We start from the raw sequence: 22,297 nt of genomic DNA, 5'->3' as shown, positions 1-22,297 counted from the left end.
TTTTGCCCAGGACAATGGAGGTGATAAGAACAAATGCAATGCTACAATTACAACATTAGGTCAAATGGTTTAGATTTCTAATTCTGCTCCCAATGTATCCACCAAGTGATTAACATTCTCAGTGAGGCTCCAAATTTCATGTCCAGTTGGCAGAAAGTTTTTATTTGTAGATTCTTTATCTAGTAATCAGGTTCATGGCAATTTAAACACTCAGTGAGAAATGGACTGAAAATTCTCATATATCCTAATACCTTGTTATGAGACTGAAGAATCTGTATGATGATTCTGGTCTTAGGGTAGTAGTTCTTGACAGAGAGAACCCTGCACAAATAAAAAATGTGCTCATCAGCAACACACATGAAGCCAAGTGTCTGTATTATTCAATTTAGAGTTCAATTGGAGTGTGGGTAAATCTAGGAAAACTTATCATATTACAAAGTTCATTGCTATGCTGGTTTCTAAAAATAGTCTGTTAAACAACATACTCAGTGGGGTGCTACTGGTTCAGTGACTTCCTAAACCAAATCACCTGAAAAAGTCAGCTATTGATATTCAAAAAGTAAGGGCCAGCTCTTGAAGAAGAGATAAACAGTTTCACATTTTTTAGATTTGTCCTGAAATGCAAATACAAGAATTACAGAAAACAATGGAGATTTTACTGTTTTATCTAACATCAACTAGGTCACAGGCTATGTAATTGAATTTTCTCATTTTAGAAATCAAGAAATAAGATCTATGCCAACTTTACTGTTTAGGCATGATATAATTTTTTAACTGTCTCTTGCTGCTTGCTGGATAATCCTCAGCTACATGAACTTGTGTTTTCCTGGGAACCAGAAGTTCATCTGCATTGGGTGTAGTGCTACTATCATCAAAACCATCATTAACTATCACTTTAAATCAAGTTACTGCTCAGAGATAGTTCACAACTGAGGCCATTGATACTAACTATTCATTGTGTCATACTGAACTTCACATGATATTTCATTGTACTGGTGAAAAATAATCTCAATAAATTTGTGCTAGTGAGAGTTCTCAATCGACACTTTTTTTGAGGAGGAGAGTACCTTAACTATATTCATTATCCTAGCCAAGCAGTAATCAGTTGTTGGTGTGATTGATTTTTTTAGAATTCTGATAGTTTTGAGGCACCTCATGAAAAAAATGGACTTTAAAAAGTAATGCAAATCTTTCATGAATTTTTGAAGACACCTTGTACTAGCCTCATGCAACTTCTGAGTCATACATAAAGCATCATGTACACACTCCTTGCACTCTGCTTCGCACCTCTTTGGAGCTGTTTGCATAGTTGGTAGGAGATTAAGGCAAAAAAAAGATGCGAAGTTGTGGAAAATGATGAAACCCATGCTGCAGCAGACGACATGCGCTGCACTTGATTCTGTTTCAGAGGAAGTAGAGTAAGCGATAACCCAGCCGACACAATGCCGGATCCTTACCTCATGATGTTGGAAGTATCTTCAGCATGCGAATCGCTGCACAGAGGGTTGGCTAGAATCAGGCATGCCTCTGCAGATTCCACCTGTGTTTCAAGATGAAACAGAAGCCATCTTGTTAATCACACGAGAAATGCACTAACATTCCTTTTGGGGATCTTGAATGGTTTCATCGCTGAATGGCCAACAAGAACAGGAATGCTTTGAGAAGCAGCTTTTACATTCATTCTTAGTCCAGTGAGGATTGCAGCTGATGGACCAGAGCACAGGTCCCTAAGGTAAGACGCAAGATTATTTTTAAGTGGGTCAAGTACCAAGTCACACTTTTCTTATTACCTACCACCCTCTTTAAATGGCAAATGATGAGCAATAAGAGCTTTGGAATGAAACTGCCTGTATTTTCACCTTTTGTAGGACATGGGAGCTGGTGCAGCCCCAAGGAAGTGGTCCTTCACATTTCTGGATTTTGACTCTGATAGTGCTAAGAGGCTATGGGTGGGTATTCCAGCACAAAGCATTGAGAAAGATAAAATCTGCTGAGTCTGTCATCTTCTGCTTCAGTTCTTCATATTGGATCTCTAGGTCTCAACTTCCAACTAAAATCTCAGTGTTTATTGAGTCCTTAAAATTTAGAACATGACAGGAAGCTGGCTTAAACCTTCAACAAAAACTCTCTAGAGAGCATTGGCTTATCATTTTAATCTCCAACCTTGCTAGGATTTCTGCTATGTTCCCTCTGGTTTCTCCTAGTAGAAGCCACTTCAGCATGTTTTAGGAAGAGACATTGGGCAAAGCTGATGAGCTTTGCTGCTAAAAACTCTATTTGGGAGCAAGATCAAATACACTTTTGCTTTCCAAAAATGTTTTCTATTTCTTACAGTGAGAAAACTACCCTATGTAAATAGACAACTTGATAAAAGGAACAATGTATACATGTGTCAGAAGTATTGTGGTGTACTTGATAGTTATCATAGGAGGTTGGGAGTTTAATCCATAACTTTCTGAGAAGTTACTGAAGTGAAAGGGGTCAATACTCCCACCCTGCATACTCCCTCCACCAATCAAAGAATCTAGAACAAGACCAGCGGGTGGAAGATATTCCTCTCTAATTCTCTAGCTCACTGTATCTCTTGCCTTTCAAATAAAAGCGAAATAATACATTTGTTAAAAAAGTCTTTCAAAAGAATCATAGATTTATCATTTTAGGTCTGTTTTTAGAAAAGATTTCTTTTTATTTTAAAGATGAATTTGCCCAGAGCGAGACACAGAAAAGGTCTTCTATCTACTCGTTCACTTCCCAAAATGCCTATAGAGCCCAGAGCTTAGCTGATACGAAGCTGGAGATCATAAGTTTCTTCCAAGAATCCCACATGGTAGGGGGATTCAAGGCTTTTTTTAGAGCCACCCTCTACTATTTTCCCAGGCCATAAGCAAAGACTTGCACTGGCGGTAGAACATCTGGGACACAAACCAGTGCTTACACAGAATGCCAGAGCCATAGGGCAGAGGATCAGCTTGCACTACCATCATATATGCCCCAATCTTAAGTCTTGTGGCCCAGAGAGACTTCATGGAGAATGATAACTAGGCCTTACCGCAACACGCTTTAAGTCCTTCCACTTCATGGCAGATCCACAGATAAAAGTTGTGTAGGCCAAATTACACTTAAATATGGTTTCCAGTTCGAAGGAAGGAGGGGTCCTGGCAAAGGAGTGCAGTGGTAAACATGTAAAAGAGAATGTTGTCTCTTATTCATTGGTGCAATCAGTAAGATGCTCTTAATGATGGAGCAAGGAATGAAGCCTCAGCCAGGCAGCTCACAGACAGGAAACAAAGCCAGTTCCCTTAGACACTTGCTCTTGGGTTTCAGTACATCAGCCCAATCTGTGCCAGGTACTGTACCACACCTTACCCTCTGCATTTCTCTCCACCCACCTAGCTCCCAGGGAGAAAAAGTCCACTGACATTTGAAATGCCCCTGAAAAGCTGCCTAAGCTCCACCTGCACCCTCACCCCTCCAAATACCTCCAAATACTTGGAGACCTTTAAACTATCAACAGCCCAGTCTGTGGGAGGACTGGGTACCTGCCAAGTGTCTGCTCCAACTTGCATACTTGAAGTTGGCTATTGCTGCTGAATTTATTAATCTTTAATAAATTTGTCTAGAGTTCCTACTCCACCACCTTCTCTGTTTTGCATCTAATTTCAAACACTAAGCAGTCCCTAATGACTACCATGCTTCAGGAAATATCTGTCCTCTCATATTAATCTAAAGAATTAGGCAATATTCATAACAATGACCCAATTCCATCCATACACATGTAGTTGATGCACTATCAAATTTACACATACTAATGAAATGGATGCTAATTTAAAATCAAAAAGGAATGACTGTGAATGAAGAAGTTCACTAAATAATACAAATATTTGAATTAATTAAAAACATCACATTTTAAAGCAAAAATGAATGGAATAAAAGAGCTTGCAACAATATGAGCACAAACGGGCACAACTAGAAGGAGAAATTCATGAATTGCCTACTGTGAAGAGAAACGTCACTACATGTCTCCATTTTTAATACACTAAACAGAAGAAATCAGGAATTGGAACATATATTCATCATTTCATATGCAGAAATTCTTCAGTCAACATTAAAAAATCAGGTCTTCTCAACAGCACAGAGATGTTTACCAAAGTGATAATTAACTTAACCAAGAAGGAAAGCCTCAACACACTACAAAAGATATTGTCTACATCATCATTTTGAATACAACATAATAAAGTTAGAAGTTAATAACCAAGAGGTGACTAAAAATATTTCTCACATTTAGGAATGATAAAAACTACATACTTAAAAATGTTGTGGACAAAGAAGAAATCTAAAATAATTCTTTTTTTTTTTTATTGTTGCTTACACTGTATTATGTAGTACAGTTTTATAGGCGCTGGGGATTCCCCCCACCCCTCCCCATATCCCTCCCCCCATGGTGGATTCCTCCACCTTGCTGCATAACCATAGTTCAAGTTCAGTTGAGATTCTTACACTTACAACTTGGAAATAAATTACTTGGAAAATACTACATATATCTTTGGATATAATAACAACAGTGTTTGAGTGGAATTTATAGTTTTAGACACTAATATTTGAATAAAACCAAAGAAATAAGTTGAGTTCTGAATGTAGGGCAGTCTCACTGGAGTTAGGTGGTACTTCAATGTGGTTTTCATTTGTAACTCCCTGATGGCTAGGAAGCCTGAGCATCTTTTCATATATCTGTTAGCCATTTGAATCTGTTCTTTTGCAAAATGTCTGTTTGTTTCCTTTGCCCATATTTTAATAGTTTTTTCAAAACTGCCCCTGGATTTCTGACACTCTTAGTAAATCCTGGATATTAGTCCCCTATCATTTGTGTAGTGTGCAAACATTTTCTCCCATTCTCTTGGTTTTTCTTCACTTTCTTGATCATTTCCTTTGCTGTGCAGAAGCTTCCTATTTGATGTAGTCCCATTTGTTCATTTTGGCTTTGGTTGCCTGTGCTTTTGGCGTCTTTTCTAAGAAGTCTTGCACTGTTCCTATATCTTGGAGTGTGCCTACTCTGTTTCCCTTTAATAGTCTGATGGTTTCTGGGTGTAGATTTAGGTCCTTGATCCATTTAGAGCTGATTTTCATATAATGTGACTGATGTGAGTCTTGATTCTTAATTCTGCAGGCTGCTATCCAGTTTTCCCAACAGCATTTGTTGAATAGACCAGGCATTTTGCCTGGCTTGTTTTCACTTTTCTTGTCAAAAATTAGTTGGCTACACATGTGCGGGCTCCCTTGTAGTGTTTCTATCCTGTTCCATTGATCTTCTCTGTTTCTGTGCCAGTCTCAGACTGTTTTGAGAACCACTTCTCTATATTATGTCTTGAGGTCTGGAATTGTTATTCCTCCGGCTTGATTTCTATTTTTCAGGATAGCTTTGGCTATTCGTGGTCTTTGGTGATTCCAGATGAACTTTTGTATCATCTTTTCTATTTCTGAGAAGGATGATGTTGGGATTTTGATTGGGATTGCATTAAATCTATATATTGCTTTTGGTAGTATGGTCACAACACCTGATGGCATGGATGTGGGGAGAAAGGTGCCTTCCTTCACTGCTGGTGGGAGTGTAGGCTAATACAACCACTGTGGAAATCAGTATGGAGAGTGCCTGGAGAATTGCAAATAAATCTGCCTTATGAGCCAGCTATCCCACTCCTAGAAATATACCAAAAAGAAATGAAAACTGTTTATAAGAAAGGTATCTAAAATCTTATATTTATCAGCAGCACAATCTATGATAGCAAAGCGATCAAAACAATCCAGATGCCCATCCAAAGAGGAGTGGTTAAAAAAACTGTGGTACAACTACTCCATTGAATGTTATTCAGCTATTGAGAGGAATGAAAGCATACTATTTACAAATAGGTGGTCCCAACTGGAGACTCTTATGCTCAGTGAAATGAGTCAATCACAAGAGAACAAATACCATATGTTCTCTCTATGATAAGGAAACCAGCATGGAATGTGTAACTTCAATCATCTGATCCATACTGGGTTTTTTTTTTCTGCATCCCATGTGTTTTAATGTTTTTTATTTCAGTTTTATTTATCCAAATACTTTCTCTTTTCTTGTTGAATTCATTGCTGGCTCATGGATTACACAGTGGCATCATTTTTCCCAAGAGAATTTTGTATTTCCTTTTTTGTCACCCATGAGTTGGTTAGTCAATGGCATGTTTTTTCATGGTGCTGTAATTTGATGATGTTGTCACTGTTGAGGCTGTTGTTCTAACTCATACTAGTTGTTTACCTTGTTTCATGGCTTCTCAATTATGAAAATGTGTAATGATTGAGTTCTGGGGTCTAATATATCCAGATGTGGGGGTATAATGCAACATGCATTCTTGCTTCCAGACAAAAAAAAATTCCCAATGAAACTGTTGGACATGTGTAGACCATGGGATGCTGGGCTGTCTGACTTCCTCTGTACCATCAATGTTGGGGTACACTTAAAGAAGAGACTGATGGAATTATGATTTCTTATGAAGGACTACACTACTGTAGTAAAATGGAGAAAATTTGTTGAGGTGTGGGAGTTTGGAGGAAAACCCAGTCTATACAAAATTATACTACATAATTCAAAAATTCAATATTAAAAATAATATAAAAACACAAAGAAATAAGCAGATGATAATAAAAACAGAGTGTGAGAAAATGAAAAAGAGAAACAAAAGAACAGAAGTGATAGGAGGGCAAAACCTGGGTCCTTGCAAAATAACCTAATATTATAGTTAAAGCTGTGCTAAAACTGATGGAGAAAAAAATAAAGATAAAAAGGCTGTACACTGAATGAAGAGTGTCTTACCTCTTTGTTCAGGCATTTTAAAAGCATTTGTACTATTTTCCATGATATAGTTTTGTAGGTATGGAGATTCCCCTCTTACTTCCCTTTTCTTTCTCCCTGTAGTCCCCTCCCACCATTTCTTCTCATATTATTATATGATAATGTTTATATAGAATACTATTATTACATAATAATATGTGTATATATACCTATATATTATATATAATATGTACTATATTAGTTTAGTAAGTTATAAATTTAAAATTTTGCTATCTAAGTGCATCATAACATTGTAGGCTTGGGCAATGGTAGAAAAATCTATTATCTTATTGTCAAGGTATATTTAACAGTTTAGTTACAGCCAGCAAATGTGTGTACTACTATATATTTTCACTTCCTTGTATGCTAGTTTCTATCATATAGTTCCTCTATGAAAATATATTTATATACTTGTTCACCTATATATCTATTTGTTTTGAATTTTGCATGAATGCCATTTTATATTTGTCCTTTTGTGACTGGCTTATTTAAACATAATAGTCTCTAGTTGGGACCATTTTATTGGAAATAGAATTTCACTCTTTTTCATGGCCAACTGGTAGTTCATGGAGCAGATGTACGACAATTTCTTTATCCAATCCTCTTTTGATGGACATTTGATTCTGTTTCTTGGTATTGTCAACAGCACTGTAGAGAATATGTGGCAATGCAAGTATCTCTTCACCATACAAATTTCACACACTTTGGACCACAGTAGTGACATAGCTGGGTTATATGATTCTGTTTTAATTTTTTAGGAATTGCCATGCTAGATGAATTATCATAATAGATGCAGTGATTTACATTCTGGCCCACACTACCAGCAGTTCGCATTTTCTGCATATCATCACTGAATTTTGTTATCCTTTGTCTTCTTGCTAGCTAGTTGCCATTCTAACTGAGATGAATAATAGCTTTTTTGTGATTTTTATTTGCATTTGTGGTTCCAGTTTTGTGATTCCTTTTGTTAACCATTTATTCATTTATCTGTAGAAATAAAAGACCAAACAAAATTTAGGGAACCACTAGTCCTGACGCGTTTAACAAGGTGGTGACAACCAAGACAGCAGGCAGTAAATGGTTTAATTTCCTCTTAGATTTATTGTTTATTTTACATGAAAATCAGAGTTTCAAGGAGGGAGAGGCAGAGACACAAAGAGAGATGTTCCATCTGCTTAATAACTCCTTAAATGGTCACAACAGCCAGTGCTGAGCCAGGCGTGAGGAGCCAAGCATTTCCTCCAGGTCTCCCACATGGGTGGAAGGACTCAAAGCCATCCTTTACTATTTTCTCAGGCAATGTGCAGGGTGTTGGAGTAGAAGTAGTGCAGTGAGGATCTGAATCAATGTCCATTTGAGATGCCAGCACCACAGTGGAAGATTACCTTGCTACACAACCCCACCAGCTCAGGTGGTTGATTTGCTTATGTGGTAGTTCATTACTTGCAGAAACTAAACATGGGAGCTTTCATACCTGTAAGGGCTGATCAAACTGATAACACTGTGACTAGTGCATATTTTATTGGTTAAAATGAGTCAAGAGTCAACAGAGTGGAGAAGAGTCGTCATGTTGCTAGGATCTGTCTGTTAAACACATCCATCCCAGTCTTGTTCAAGGTACTTTCTCCCCTTGGAGTCCCACCTCTTCGACATCAGCTGAAAATCCTGGATCTTGTCGGTGAAAATCCTGGATGGGGTGATAAGGCAACTGCTCTCCCTGTCTGAATCCCTTGGGTTGGGATAGGCTACATTCTCCTCCTCGCTCCTCGGCATCCAGCAGACCCTGAAAGGCTGAAGGACAGGACAGCCAACACTGGAAGCAATTTGCACTCCAAATTGACAGGAATAACAGCACTGAAGGCTTGTTGAAGGCATTACGATTATCTGTGAAGCTTATTTAGGTTCCTTTCACGACACACAACTCTGAACAGAACCCTGAACAGAACACCTTATTTTGAGCTTCTCGGGCTTCTGGAAAGGTCTTTGCGCATACTTGAAACCCTTTCACCTGATGTGAGCATTCTAACTCGGCATCCTAAATCATATGCACGTCCGACACTTATCCTTACAGCTGTGTTCTCGATCGTGTCTTGGCCCCGAAGATCCTATCTTACGCATATTATAGGTTAGATTTGATTTTCCTGTGATTTCATGCTTTTTGTGTGAGTGGAGCCATATTCTAGGCTTTCAACATTTGAAGTTCTGCTTGAAAACCAAAGAATTTCTCCTTTTGGCTCAACTTTCTTATAGTATCTTTTCTCCAATGATGACATTCTTTTGGGAAATTTTATTATCCACCTTCATAATTTCATTGGTTATATTTTCTATGTCTCAGGTTGTTGCCACTGACAGTGCTACCGATATTCTGCTATGGTAACGTGAATAGCTTTCCTTTTAATTAACCATTTCTTCGCTGCATTTCTAGCATTTATCAACAGTCTCCTTCAAATTCCAGAGCCTGTATCTACTGCCAGGTCATAGGAAAAGGTTACATGTTGAAATTTATGTTGACATAACCACTTTTTGTATCAGGTGTCCATTTTAGTAAAGCAAACCTTTCTACTGTTTATTAGCTTAAGCAACACAATCTTCCTACTTTCGTAGCTTGAATGGTGTCAGATATTTAACTTCTTCTGCTCAGTATAACATTGGCTAAGTGGGGCTGTGCATCTGAGGGCTTGATTGAGACTTAGAATATCCAAAATGACTGCACATGTGACTGCTGTTGCAGGTGGGTGAGCTGATCGGTGGTTGGACATTCTCTCCATGATGGCTCAGGATACTCTGTGAAAGCTGAAAACACCCTCCTCTGAAGGGCTAGTCTGGATGTGGCAAACCGAGCCTCTACATCCTCTTTATCAACACAAGTCATTGCAAGTCAAGACTCAAGGAGAGTGGTAGCATGATTACACAGTAGAAAAAGGAAATGCTAGCAGTTGTATTTATTAAAGGAAAATCAGCTGCAGAGTCAAAGGGTAATGACTATATAAAAGGGAATAGAACTTTCCTGTAGCCCTTGAACCTTCTTACCCTAATTAACTATGTAAAGAATGTCAAAATAAATTTTATAAAAAAAGAAAAAAGGGAATAGAGCAGAGTAATGAGATAGAAGAAAGTCAAGGATACCTATTTAGACAAGATGGATGGGAAGGTCTCTGGGGGTATTAAAGGATGGGAACAGATCCAGGAACCAAAAGCACAAACCAATGAGAAGGGGTTTTTGTTTTTTTTTTTTTTTCCTATTAATCCACAGAAGACACGGTTTAACTAAATGGGATCATCATAGTGGGAAAAGGTAGCAAAAACAGAATTCGGGTTTTGTTATGAAACTAAGTGGATGAGACTGATACAAATCTATAAGGGAATGAAGGGAGGCAGGGATTGCCAGGAAAATGCCCGTCTCACTGTTTCCAGATGCTGCACTAGTCCTATCCCATTTCCCAGATGGAAGATGCTGTTCACATTCCTTAACTTTTTGAATGATAATTTATGATTCATTGTCTCCACTTCAAAAGCAGAGTGTGAGAAAGAGACAGAAAGAGAGCAACACACACAGAGAGGAAGAGCTTCTATCTGCTGACAAACTTCCCAGATGCCTGCACTAGCCAAGGCTGGGCCAGGCAGAAGCCAGAACCATCCCGGAATTCCTTGCAGATCTCCCAAAGAGGTGGCAGGTACACAAGTACTTGATCCATCATCCTTTGCCTTGACTATGTGGTAACTGGGGGCTGGATTGCAGGTGGAGCAACTGCAACATAGGAGTCACGTGCTTTAAACAGTAGCTTAACCTGCTGAGCTACACTGGCCACCTTGCTTTCCACATTTAACCTTTGCCTGTTTTTTCTCATGAGGTGGAAAATGGAGTAAAACATGAGCTTGCTTTTGAAGATTTTTTTTTGAAAAAAAAATTGAAATTTTTTTGATAAAAATCGTTTTTGAACTTTTTTATTTATAACTTTTTCATTGGAAAGGCAGATGTACAGAGAGGATGAGAGGCAGAGAAGAAGATCCGCCCGATGGTTCACTCCCCTAGCAGCCACAACTGCTGGAGCTGAGCCAATCCCAAGCCAGGAGCCAGGAGCTTTTTCCAGGTCTCCCACACAGGTGCAGGGTCCCAAAGCTTTGGGCCATCCTCCACTGCTTTCCCAGGCCACAGGCAGGGAGCTGGATGGGAAGTGGGGTTGCCAGGATTACAACTGATGCCTGTATGGTACCCAGGAGCATTCAAGGCAGGAACTTTAACCTTTTGCTAACATGGCAGGCCCTTCTTCACTTCTTTAATCCATCTTTCTGCTTACTTCCTGAAAAGAAGTGGGGGATGATGCAGGTCTTTGGGCCCCAACACCCACATGAGAGACCTAAAAGAAGTCCCGGGCTTCTGGATTGGATCAGCTCAGCTCAAGCCATTACTGCCGTTTTGGGAGTGAACCAGCAGGTAAAAGATCTATTTCTCTGTCTTTCCCATTTTATGTAACTCTGCACTTAAAATAAGTATCTATCGGAAAATCAGATTTACAGAGAGAACAAAAGACAGAGAGAGAGATCTTCCAGCTACTGGTTTACTCTCCAGGTGGCTACAATGGCCAGAGTTGAGTGTGTCCGAAGCCAGGAGCCAGGAGCCTCTTCCATTTTCTCCTAGGTGAAGGGTCCCAAGGCTTTGAGCCATCCTTGACTGCTTTCCCAGGCAACAAATAGGGAGCTGGAAGGGAAATGGAGTAGCCGGGACATGATCCAGTGCCTATATGGGATTCTGGCAGATGCAAGGCAAGGGTTTAAACACTGGGCTACTGTGCTCGTCCCAAAACTTTTTTTTTTAATTTTGTTTAAAAGCTGAAATCCTGTTTAAAAAAAATGGTGAAGAGGGTACCTTAAAATATGATTATGGAAAATTTCAGTAAGCAATTGGATGCTTGAATTTATAATCTACAAAAATATTTGATGAAGAACGTAAATTGCAGTCCTTAGAGTATAAATGTAACTAACAAAATTCTGAAGATGCCTCTAAAATTTGCATTGTTTATAAAACTTTATTTATTACCTTGATAATTATGAAAAACAATCCACAGTAGCCCATAGAAATGTAGTATTCAATAAAATCATTCTTCATAATTCAATTTTTCAAACCCTGGATTATAATTATGAGCTTATTACTAGTTTTAGTACTTTCAATTTTTATTTTTTCCTGTTAATGATGAAAAGAATGCACAAATTGCTCAAAAGACAGTGACATGCTAAAGAAACAAAAACACTGGCTATTCACTTACAGCATTATAAAGTAGGTGAAAATGCTGTTGGATCTCACATTTATAGAAATTCAACTTTATGGTGTATCAGACATCTCTGTGTGAAAGTACTGACTGTTCAACTAAAAAAAAAAACTGTGAAGGTTAAGGTGGCCCCACACACCATCCTATATAATATCAAAATATTGGGCCCGGCGCAATGGCATAGAGGTTAAGGTCCTTGCCTTGCACGCCCGGGATCCCATATGGGCGCCAGTTCTAATCCCGGCAGCCCCGCTTCCCATCCAGCTCCCCACCTGTGGCCTGGGAAAGCAGTCAAGGACGGCCCAAAGCTTTGGGACCCTGCACCCATGTGGGAGACCCGGAAGAGGCTCCTGGCTTGGGATTGGCTCAGCTCCAGCAGTTGTGGCCGCCTGGGGAATGAACCATCGGGCAGATCTTCTTCTCTGCCTCTCCTCCTCTGTACATCTGCCTTTCCAATAAAAATGAAATAAACTCTTAAAAAAAATCAAAATATCACTTCAAATCTGGCTCACTGTCAAGGGTCCTTCAAAAAGTCTATGGAAATGGAATTAAAGGTTAAGCTTATTTTTGTGTGAAAAGTTTTGAAATTCATGTCCACATTTTTTGTAACATACGTTTTCCATGAAGAGTTGAAGAGTCCTATATTTAGTGAATGATGTTTGGGTGACTGACTAGTCAACTTGAGAAAAAAACCGACTTGATTCTAGACATAGTGAACAAAATAAACTATCATGAGCCTAAATACTAAAATTACAATACAAACTCAGAAACGCTAGGAAAACATTCACTTAAATGTAGAACAAAGAGAGCTAAGGATGACAGAAAAGCAAGAGAAAAAGTGATGGACTGGAGCATATGAAAATCACATGCTTCTGCATTAAAACAAAAGTGTAAATAAATCAGAAGGTAAAAGAAGCATCAAAATAGACACAATCTATGAAAAAAATTTACATGAAAACATATTGATCTCAGATTAAGGTGTAAAATCACTCCATCTCACTATAAACCAAAATTGAAAACCGTAAAATAAAAGAAACAATTTTGCATATTTAAATACTAGTTAAATTTCTTTTTGCACTAAACATGTGTTCCCCAATATTTGACAAACAATATGACTTGAAACGCTAATAGAAAAGGAAAGTGCATGAATTGCATACATGAGGAGTCATCCTCCATTTGGAGAACTGAATTTCACATTCTGAGAACCAACCAATGAAAATGATCAAATGCTCTAGGCTTGTGCCCACAACTATCATTGTGTATGATAAGAGCAGGAAGTTTAAAGGCGAAAGAGTGGCCACTTCATGTCAGCACGCACACAGAAAAACGGCCGGAAGGAGACAGTCCCGATTATTTGCAGACATTACCGTAAGTCATGAGACTACCCCTCTCTGCTTTGTTCAGCTGTTGCTTGTTATCACTTTGTGAGTTTTCTATGAATGTGACATACGTCACTGTATTCCACTAAAGATACCCACATGCGTGTCCAGTACTCACTGTAGCACTCACACATCACAACCTAGCCACACTTACTCTCCCAGGAAAACAATTTCTGTGTTGATCTCCCCTGAGTTGTGGCGAAGAAAATTCCTCAGGAAAGCCGTCACACTGTCTACGGTGATGTTTCCACAGACCACAATGTACCTAGGCAGCAAGAACAGGGGAGGGGGACCCTGTGAGGAGCAGAAGCACCTTGCTGTCAAGGTTTAGAGACAGTGAGCGAAGGTAAACTTTGTTGTCAATACAGCTGATACATGATTCACTCCAGATTTTAAAAAGAGAAACAGGAATGACTGTCTTGCCAATGGTAGGAATATCAGACTTCTGGAGTCTTCTAGTCCATCTTGAGTGCAATATGATCCCAAACATCTGAGTTGCAGATAGCTCTTCAGACATAAGGAGGGTAACCATTGTTTTAACTAAATTCTTCCTAGTAGATGAAGGTGGTTCAAAAAATCCATGGAAAATAGAATGAAAAAGTCAAGTTTACATTGGTGCCGAAAGCATTGAAACTCCAGGCATTATTTTTCCAACATCCAGATTTACCATGGACTTTTTGAAGATGATGGCTCATTTGATGAACTAAGTGATAACTTGATCTGTAAGTAGGTTAAGTTTTTTTTTTTATTTGTTTGTTTGTTTGTTTCCCTAAGTGGGAATGGAGATTTCCTCCACAGTCAGACCCTACAACTGAGGTAGCACCACCACATTCTAGGTTATTTCTGTTTGTGACTTTTTTTGTGCCTGAAATGATGGGGTAGTAGCAGAAAATTGAGTACATTGGAAAAGCATGTATAGCAGGTGCAGACATCTGTGCACACGGTCTGGTTAAGGAAAAGAGCTGTTGATTTTCTTAAGATTTTGACATGTCTTAATTTGTTTCACTGTTCCTCATGGTTTCATTCATTTCACTGTATTTTCTTTTCCTTTCTTCTTCATACTCCTCAGCCAATAGTGGTTTGAACTGTATAGAGAGACCACTGCAAGGGAGTTGTTTGTTTGTCTGTTTTTTTTTTTTTCCTAACAAGCACATAGCAACTGAATACACACAAAAACACACTGAATTTAATTGCTCCAACACCTTCTTTCTATTACTTGGGAAAAAGAGCCACTGAAGCTGAGGTTACCTGCAGTCACAGAAGCATTGGGCCTCCTGGAAACCAACACCTGCATGGTCAAACGCAATGTCCCAGGAAATACTGCAGAATGGAGGGAGGAAAATGCTCCTCCCTCAAAAATGTATCTACCCATAGTGAGCTCCATAAATCTGGGGTGATGGGGAGGGTTTGCTAAGATAACAGAACAGAATTATTTAAAATGGGAAACTTGGGGAGTCAGTGCTGTGGCATAGCACATAAAGCTGCCACCCGCATTGTCAGCATGATAAAACTCCCTGCTAATATGCTTGGAAAGCAGAGAAAGATGTCCCAAGTGTTCGGGGACTTGTGCCCATGAAGGAAACCCGTAAGCTGTTCCTGATGCCTAACTTTGGCCTGGACTGTCTCTGTCCATTTTGGTCATTTGGGGAGGGAACCAGTAGATGAAAGACTTTTCTCTCTGCATATATCCTTATCTCTCTGTGTAACTCAGCTTTTCAAATAGATATATAAATATATATAAATAAGTAAAATGTGAAACTTGGTTTTAATTTGATCCACTGTACAAAGTCAAGTGTTCATGAAAATGAGTAAAAAAAAATCAGTAATGGATATGAGACTATAGTAGTGTGGAATGTAGAAATATGACCACAATTAATATTTTAGTGCTGGTAAATTACATCATATGCCACAATGGCTCATTTACTGCTCTTCTGAGTAGCTACATAGTAGTCTGCATTCAGTATCAAGTATCTCCACATGTTTTTTATTCCCACAGTGTTCTCTTTAGCAGAAAAGAACCTTGGCAAAATGGCTAAATTTTAACTTTGCAGGATATGGAATGAAAGCAGAAGCTTACTTTCATACAAAAATTTTAAAAGCCAAACACAGTTTTCTCAAAACATGTATTTTCCAAGAACTCTTTTTTGAAAATCTATTTTTATTGGAAAGGCAGATTTACAGAGTTGGGAAGACACTGAGAGAAAGAACTTCTGTCCACTGGTTTACTCCCCAAGTAGCTGCAATGGCTGGAGCTGAACCCATCTAAATCCAGGGCCAGGATTATCTTCTGGTCTCCCACACAGGTGCAGGGTCTCAAGACTTTGGCTCAACCTTGACTGCTTTCTCAGACCAAAGCAAGGAGCTGGATGGGAAGTAGAGCAGCTGGGACGTGAAACGATGTCCATATGGGATTCCAGCAGATGCAAGGTGAGCATTTAGCCGCTACGCTGCCATGTCGGCCTCCCAAGAATGTTTTGAAGCTCCTTCATATGAATGAACTTCAAAGCATGTATGTTTTTTTCCACCAAATAAACCTCTCTTTTCAATTCATTTTCCACATTTGGTTTTATAACCAGACCAGCAGGCACAAGGCGTCTAGAACAGGATGTATGATAAACGAATATCTCAAACCGTGGAAATTACAACAGAAAGATTACTTACTTTTTTCCTTTTACCACTTCATAGGAGCCGGTGTAGTTTCTTGTTTTAGCCAAAAGTTCCAGCATTTCAGGGATGTAGTTTGCAACTAACACCTAAAATGGGCAGCCAAAAACCTTTGGTTTCATTATTTAGACAGATTCCCCAGAAGTCTATGACTATCAGGGAGATAGAAGGTATACACAATGTTCTCCCATAGAGAAGGGGCATGATGTTGAATTGCATGCTGAGAAAAAAAGCGCTATTTTTTGTGATTTTACCCTTTGGATTTGGTTAAAATTTAATATCCAACAATTACAGCAAAGGGAGACAGTAAGGCAACTTCCCTGCTGGTTCTGCTCATCATCCTAACTTCTTTCCTTGCTTCACACTCTTTTGAGGCTTGAGAACAGTTAAGCACACGGGTGTGTGGCTTAGCGGTTTAAGCCGACACTTAGAGCAACCACATCTTATATTAGAGTATGGGTTAGAGTCCAGGCTAATAGGTTTCATGCTAAAGATGTAAATGATGACTCAGGTGCTGAGGCCCATGTAACTCATACTGGGAATTTCTGTCAGCTTGAGTCTGGCCCAGCCATGGCGATTCTGGGCATTTAGGGACTGAACCCTGGAACAAAAATCTCTCTCTTTCTGTCCTTCTCTATACTACAAATAGACAACAAACAAACATTAAAAATTAGGTAATGATTGACATGAATAGAAAATATTATAGAGGTGGAGTGGCGAGAGTTTGAAGAAATTGAATTGGAAGTCTTAAAAAAAAAAGACATTTGTTTTGGCTTTGCTATGCTGCTGGACAATGCAGAGTCTGCAGTCATTCAAAATTAAATGCTGTCATGCATAGTGAGGGCTTACTTGTCTGGCCTGGGAGGAACAGAACTTTCCTAAGATCAAATTTTAAAGAAATAACTACTGTAATCTGCTTAGCTAAAGAGGGAAGACAGGGTTGTGTGACCATGCAAGAGCCAGTAAAGGAAATCACCTCTCTTATCCACCATTATTCATCTCTTGCAACCAGGCAGTTACACCATGCACCACTGACCTAGATGGCTTTGTTTCTCACCATTAACCAGGAAATTTTTTGTTTGTTTAGGTAGCTATATTGAAAACTTATTAAAAATATTCTTCACCAAGCTCCCTAGAGTGAAGAATATGATGAAGGCCCGTCCCAGGGAAGTCTTGGCCACCACATCACCAAAGCCAACAGTTGAGGTTGTCGCCATCACCAGGTAAACCGAGTCAAAGTAGGATATATTCTGTGAATTTCCAATTTTGAGCCAGGGATCACCAGAATTTTCCACCTGTCCAAAGAAAGAAGACTCAGGAAAAGCAGTTAGATGAAATACAAGGGAAAGTTTAAAAAAAAAGAAAAACAGGAGAAACGTTGAGTTCATTTCATTTTAATTCTACCAAAGAAAATAACAAATGAGTCCCAAGCTGCAAAGGGTTTTCCGATTGTGAGCAATGACTGTGAAGCTGTGGGTTCCTTAGTTGTAATTATGGATGAGACCTGAGGGACATGTGACAAGAGTACTAGATCTGGAATACTATGCTGTCCATGGGCTTTGTGGCACATCTTCACACCCTGAAGTCACTCAGACTGAGCAATTGCTGCTCAGTCACATATTCACACTTGATCAGGAGTGACAGTAAAACAGGGAACAGCTACAGAAGCACTTCACTTCATGGAGCTTATGCCAGCGTGTAAAGAAAGCCAATCAAGTTACCTTGTGACTTCTTCCTCCATGCCCAACTTCACTCAATGATTAAAATAAAAACTCTCTGGAGGATAACACTATGGCCCAGCAAGTTGGAATGCTGCCTGCTGCAACAGTATTTCACGTGAATGGCCTGGCTTGGTTGTTCTGATTCTCATTCGGCTCCCTGAGCGTGCACTGGGGTGAAAACTGGCCCAAGTACTCGGGCTCCTGACACCCACGTGAAAGACCCAGATGGAGTTCTGGGCTCCGGACCTTGGCCTGACCCAGCCCCAGACAAATGGCAGTCATGTGGGGGGTAAGCTGGTGGATGGGATAGCTCTTTCCCTGTCTGCTCCCCTCTCTGCTGCTCTGCCTTTCAAATAAACGGAAATAACCTTTTAAAAAAGCACCCAACAGTATTTTCTTCTGATTTTCTCCTTTTTTACCTTTTAAGGCAAACTAAATTCATCAAAGTATCCCTTTTACATTACATAAAGAATAGCAGGCATTTTTATTTATAATACATGAATATATAGATAAATTGGCTACAAATTATAATATTATAATTCATATTTATGGTGTTATCATGCTTATATACCTTGCTTTTACTGTGTTAAATCAGAACTCTCCAAAAAGGTCTGGGAATATGAAAACAAAGATGATTTTTTTGCAAAGGGTTTTTGAAATTTATTAACCTGTTTTTCACATAAGCTTTCTATCAGCTTTCTGAAAATCTTTTAATACGGATAGGTTTCAAAAATGTTATACCAAAGTAAATGTATATTTTAATTCCATTATCTGTGAACTTCTGGAAGTTTCCTTTTATATGCATGCTTTATACATAACACATATGTACACTTATGTGCAATTAACTTATTTATTCCATTTTATGAATTTTCTTCCTCATAGCTTGCCTATTTTCTACTTGTTTTCTGTTTCTTTTTAGCACAAATTATGATCAAGTGATGAAGATATCTACAGAAAACAGGTTTTTTGTTGTTTTGTTAATGGCAGGAATAAAAAAAGTAATCATGTAGTTTGCTCAGCTATCTGGTCACTTTTTTAAAGCAAAGCACCACTTGAAGAAGTTCGTACTTTTTAAGACTGAGGTTAAGAATATGGGCACTGGTAATACTGCATTGACTGAGAGGACAGCGATTGCATGTCTTCGCTCACCTCCCTTGGCTGACAGGGAGAAGCCAACAGTAAACCGCCAGGGGACTGAATGACTACCCAATCCAAGAGCACTCGCTGCTTCCAGCCGGGACAGGTGATGGTGTTGGGGAAGCGGGGGTCCCTGAATCTTCTGCTTTCCCAAAGAATCCAGAAACTCAAACTTCCATGTCAACATTTCATACAAATAGACAACTAATAACAAAAGAGGAAAGTAGAAAATAAAAACATGAAATGCCTGTAGGCCACACTAAACATGTAGGCCTCATGTTGGGATTACAGGGAAAAGCCACAGGAGTGCCCCCATGCTCACGCTTTAGCATTCTATGATCGGTATGGGTCTGACGAGGAGCACTGATGGTCATGGCTTGCTCACGGCTCCAGGGACTTGATGGGACTACTGTGTCACTACTTTTGAAACAATTTCTCTCCTGTTTGAGTACTGAGGAGGGATGGGTCTATTTTCATATTTTTAGAATGTTCATAAAGCAGTTTGCTTTGATATCTGTTTCCTTTTTCCAAGGTTGAAGCATTTACTATTTGTGTTTATTGGAAAAGCAGGGAGGCAGAGACAAAAGAGTTTTTAACCATTGGCTTACTCTTCAAATGTCAACAATAGATGAGACCAAGCTGGCCCAAAGCTAAAGTCTAAAACTCAATCTGGGTCTCCCGTGAAAGAGTCTGCAACCGCGTGAAGCCTCACCAGCTGCCAACCAGGGAGTGCATTAGCACGAAGCCTTGGAAGCAGGATGAGCGTGTCCCAAATGTGGACTTACCAGCTGTGCCAATTGCCCTCACCCCCATAATATTTTTCCCGATTAATTAATAAGATGGTTTTTTAAACAGTTTTTTTTTTCTATTTAATTGCTATTGTCTTCATCAAGTTTGAAAGATTCAACTTGGGACAGGTGTTGGCTTAATGATGAAAGTGCTGCATTGGGGAGTGATGACTCTTTCTCTCAACTCCACTTCCTGTTTCTGCAGACTCTGGAGGCAGCAGCTGATGGCCCATATAATTGGGTCTCTGCGTCTCATATAGAAGATTCAATTGGATTCCAAATTCCAAGCTCTCAATTCCTAGTTTCAACCCATTCCAGGCTTGGGTTATTCTGGCCATTTGGAGAATAGAACAGCTGGCAAGAACCCCCTATTTCTCTTAGTCTCTTAAAGACTTCTGCTCCATTCTCTGCTTTATTTCTCTCAAATCCTCTGCAGGCTTTTACTATCCCTCTTCGGTTTTTGTATTTTTGGATGGCAGCCACTGTCCTCAGTCTAGCCCCAGGGATTTCTGACCTGCTGCCAACCATCATTTACCATGCTGTGCCCTTGGTGCCCTCATCCTAAGTGACAGCTTTTCCTATAAATTAAGGAGGCACCTCAGTGTGCAGATTCGTGTCCTGAGCAGCTAGTTTCAACAGAGCCCCTTTTGCAGTGGCAGCTTCCCCTAAAACTGTCCATTTTGTGTGAGTTTGAAATACTCAGACTGATTTCATTCTTTTTTGCCTTGTTAGAGAAAGAAGGCAAGTAACCCAGGACCTATTGCTGTTCACCATGAGACAGAGTGATGTGTTTTACCTCTTGCATCTACCACTGGAATCGATGAGGCCTTTCCCCAAGAGCAGGCTTTGGACATGGAAAGAGGGAGGAAACTGAGGCTTGTTGCCTGTACGAGCCACATGCTTGGGAGAAATGTGGGTGTGGAGAGCAACCTCATACTGGGTTGGAAAGGGGTGGAAAAAAGAATTCTGCAAGGACTCTGCAAGGATGACAGGGACTGTGACCAGATGCTTACCAGGTGAATAAATCCTGCAGCTGTGAACCAGGTGCTTAGAACTATTGAAAGCAGCTTGGCAAACTTCACTGAATGGCTACAAAAAAAGAGAAAAAGACAAGAAGCTCCCAGGTTTCCTCTGGTAGGACGGGCTCTAGGGCAGCACAAACATCTCATCCTCTATGATCTTGTTACTTCAAGTGGGCATCATGGACAAGAATAGATGGCCTTACCTGGGAGCAAATGACAAACACAGAAGCCTAGGACCTGCCCCATAATGGGGCATCACCATTGATGGCTTACTCCTGCTTGACAGTGGACAGTGTACAGAACCGCACTCCACCCTTCCTACATCCCCTCCCAACATTCAAGTTAATTGAAGGTGAAAAAGTGCACCCTGCTCCTGCCTTTCGCACCATCACACCTGACCATGTGGGAATTTCTTCGGAGGCTCTGTGCACCTGGCCCCTCCTGCAACCTGTTGTGCTACCTTAGGCTAGTTAACTGTAACTTTGGTCTCTGGTAACTCCCTTCCTGCCTGAAACTTTGTATTGCATGACTCTCAATCTGATTGGAAGATGAGAGCTTAAAACCCCTGACTTCTGCAACTGGATGAAGCAGCCTATGGAGTGTAGTGGGAGCTGCTGCCACCAAGCTTGGGAAATAAAGAATCCTCCTAACATCCTACACTTGGGGTCAGTGTGATCTCTCTCACACCTGGCAACAGCCCAGTCTAGGCATCCTGCACTACACAACTGCTTCTACTTCATTCGTGCTCATATTACAGAGTTTGAGAAACACAGACTGAAACCCCCTGGCCACAAACACTCCTTCCAAAGTTTGGATTTTGTGGTGACGTTTGTTAGCTTGATATTAAAGCTTTTAATGATGTACTGCCAGGTGTACCCATGTAAGATGGATTTAATAGGTCGGAATGTTGTCTAAACATTTGGTGCAAAACACATTATGCAAGGGGTTCTGAGTGTAGACTGGCAAAGTGAAGTTTAAGGTAAGTCACAGGGATGTGAGTTTGCTCACATTTTTGGAAACCACTGAAAGGTTGTTGAAAAAGGAGCAATAGGCGGAGGCTCTCCTATTTCCCAACAAACCTTGGAGCTCAGCTGGAAACTTTGTGTTTTTCAGCCAGGGCCACCTGTCACACAAGTGCAGCCTTTCCCCTCCCAGGATTCCCCATAACCTTCTGGTACATGGCAGTGAAATCCACCTGGCCAATATTATGTGCCATTTCTATTGAGAAAGTATAGGCATTGGAGATTTTTAAGTGATACATGATCTGGCTTAAAACTTCAAAATATTATATTTCAATATTACAAAAATTTTATGTATTTTATATATGATACATTACATAATTAAGTATATATAATAAATCATAATTTAAAAAATACTTTGAATTTTTGTTGCTTAGGGAGATACATGGTTAGCCCTATGTGTAGAGAATAGTTCAGTGATAATAATGGACAACACAA

At 39.7% G+C, this 22,297-nt stretch overlaps 1 protein-coding gene across 1 annotated transcript in view; it reads right to left on the bottom strand.

The window, feature by feature from the left end:
* LOC121166901 (potassium channel subfamily U member 1-like) overlaps positions 1-22,297 on the bottom strand; it is a 92,940-nt gene that overhangs the window by 51,866 nt on the left and 18,777 nt on the right. The window contains 7 exon segments of the mRNA XM_040996236.1: positions 252-321; positions 1,458-1,540; positions 3,050-3,155; positions 13,663-13,773; positions 16,170-16,261; positions 17,297-17,467; positions 20,832-20,907. Coding sequence (XP_040852170.1) covers positions 252-321; positions 1,458-1,540; positions 3,050-3,155; positions 13,663-13,773; positions 16,170-16,261; positions 17,297-17,467; positions 20,832-20,907 — 709 coding nt within the window.

The sequence above is a fragment of the Ochotona curzoniae genome, unplaced genomic scaffold (assembly GCF_017591425.1).
Source record: "Ochotona curzoniae isolate NIBS_2020 unplaced genomic scaffold, NIBS_Ocur_1.0 contig_1129, whole genome shotgun sequence".
NCBI lineage: Eukaryota > Metazoa > Chordata > Mammalia > Lagomorpha > Ochotonidae > Ochotona > Ochotona curzoniae.
Note: the sequence above shows the minus strand (reverse complement) of the source record. Positions and strands in the feature narration are given on the sequence as shown.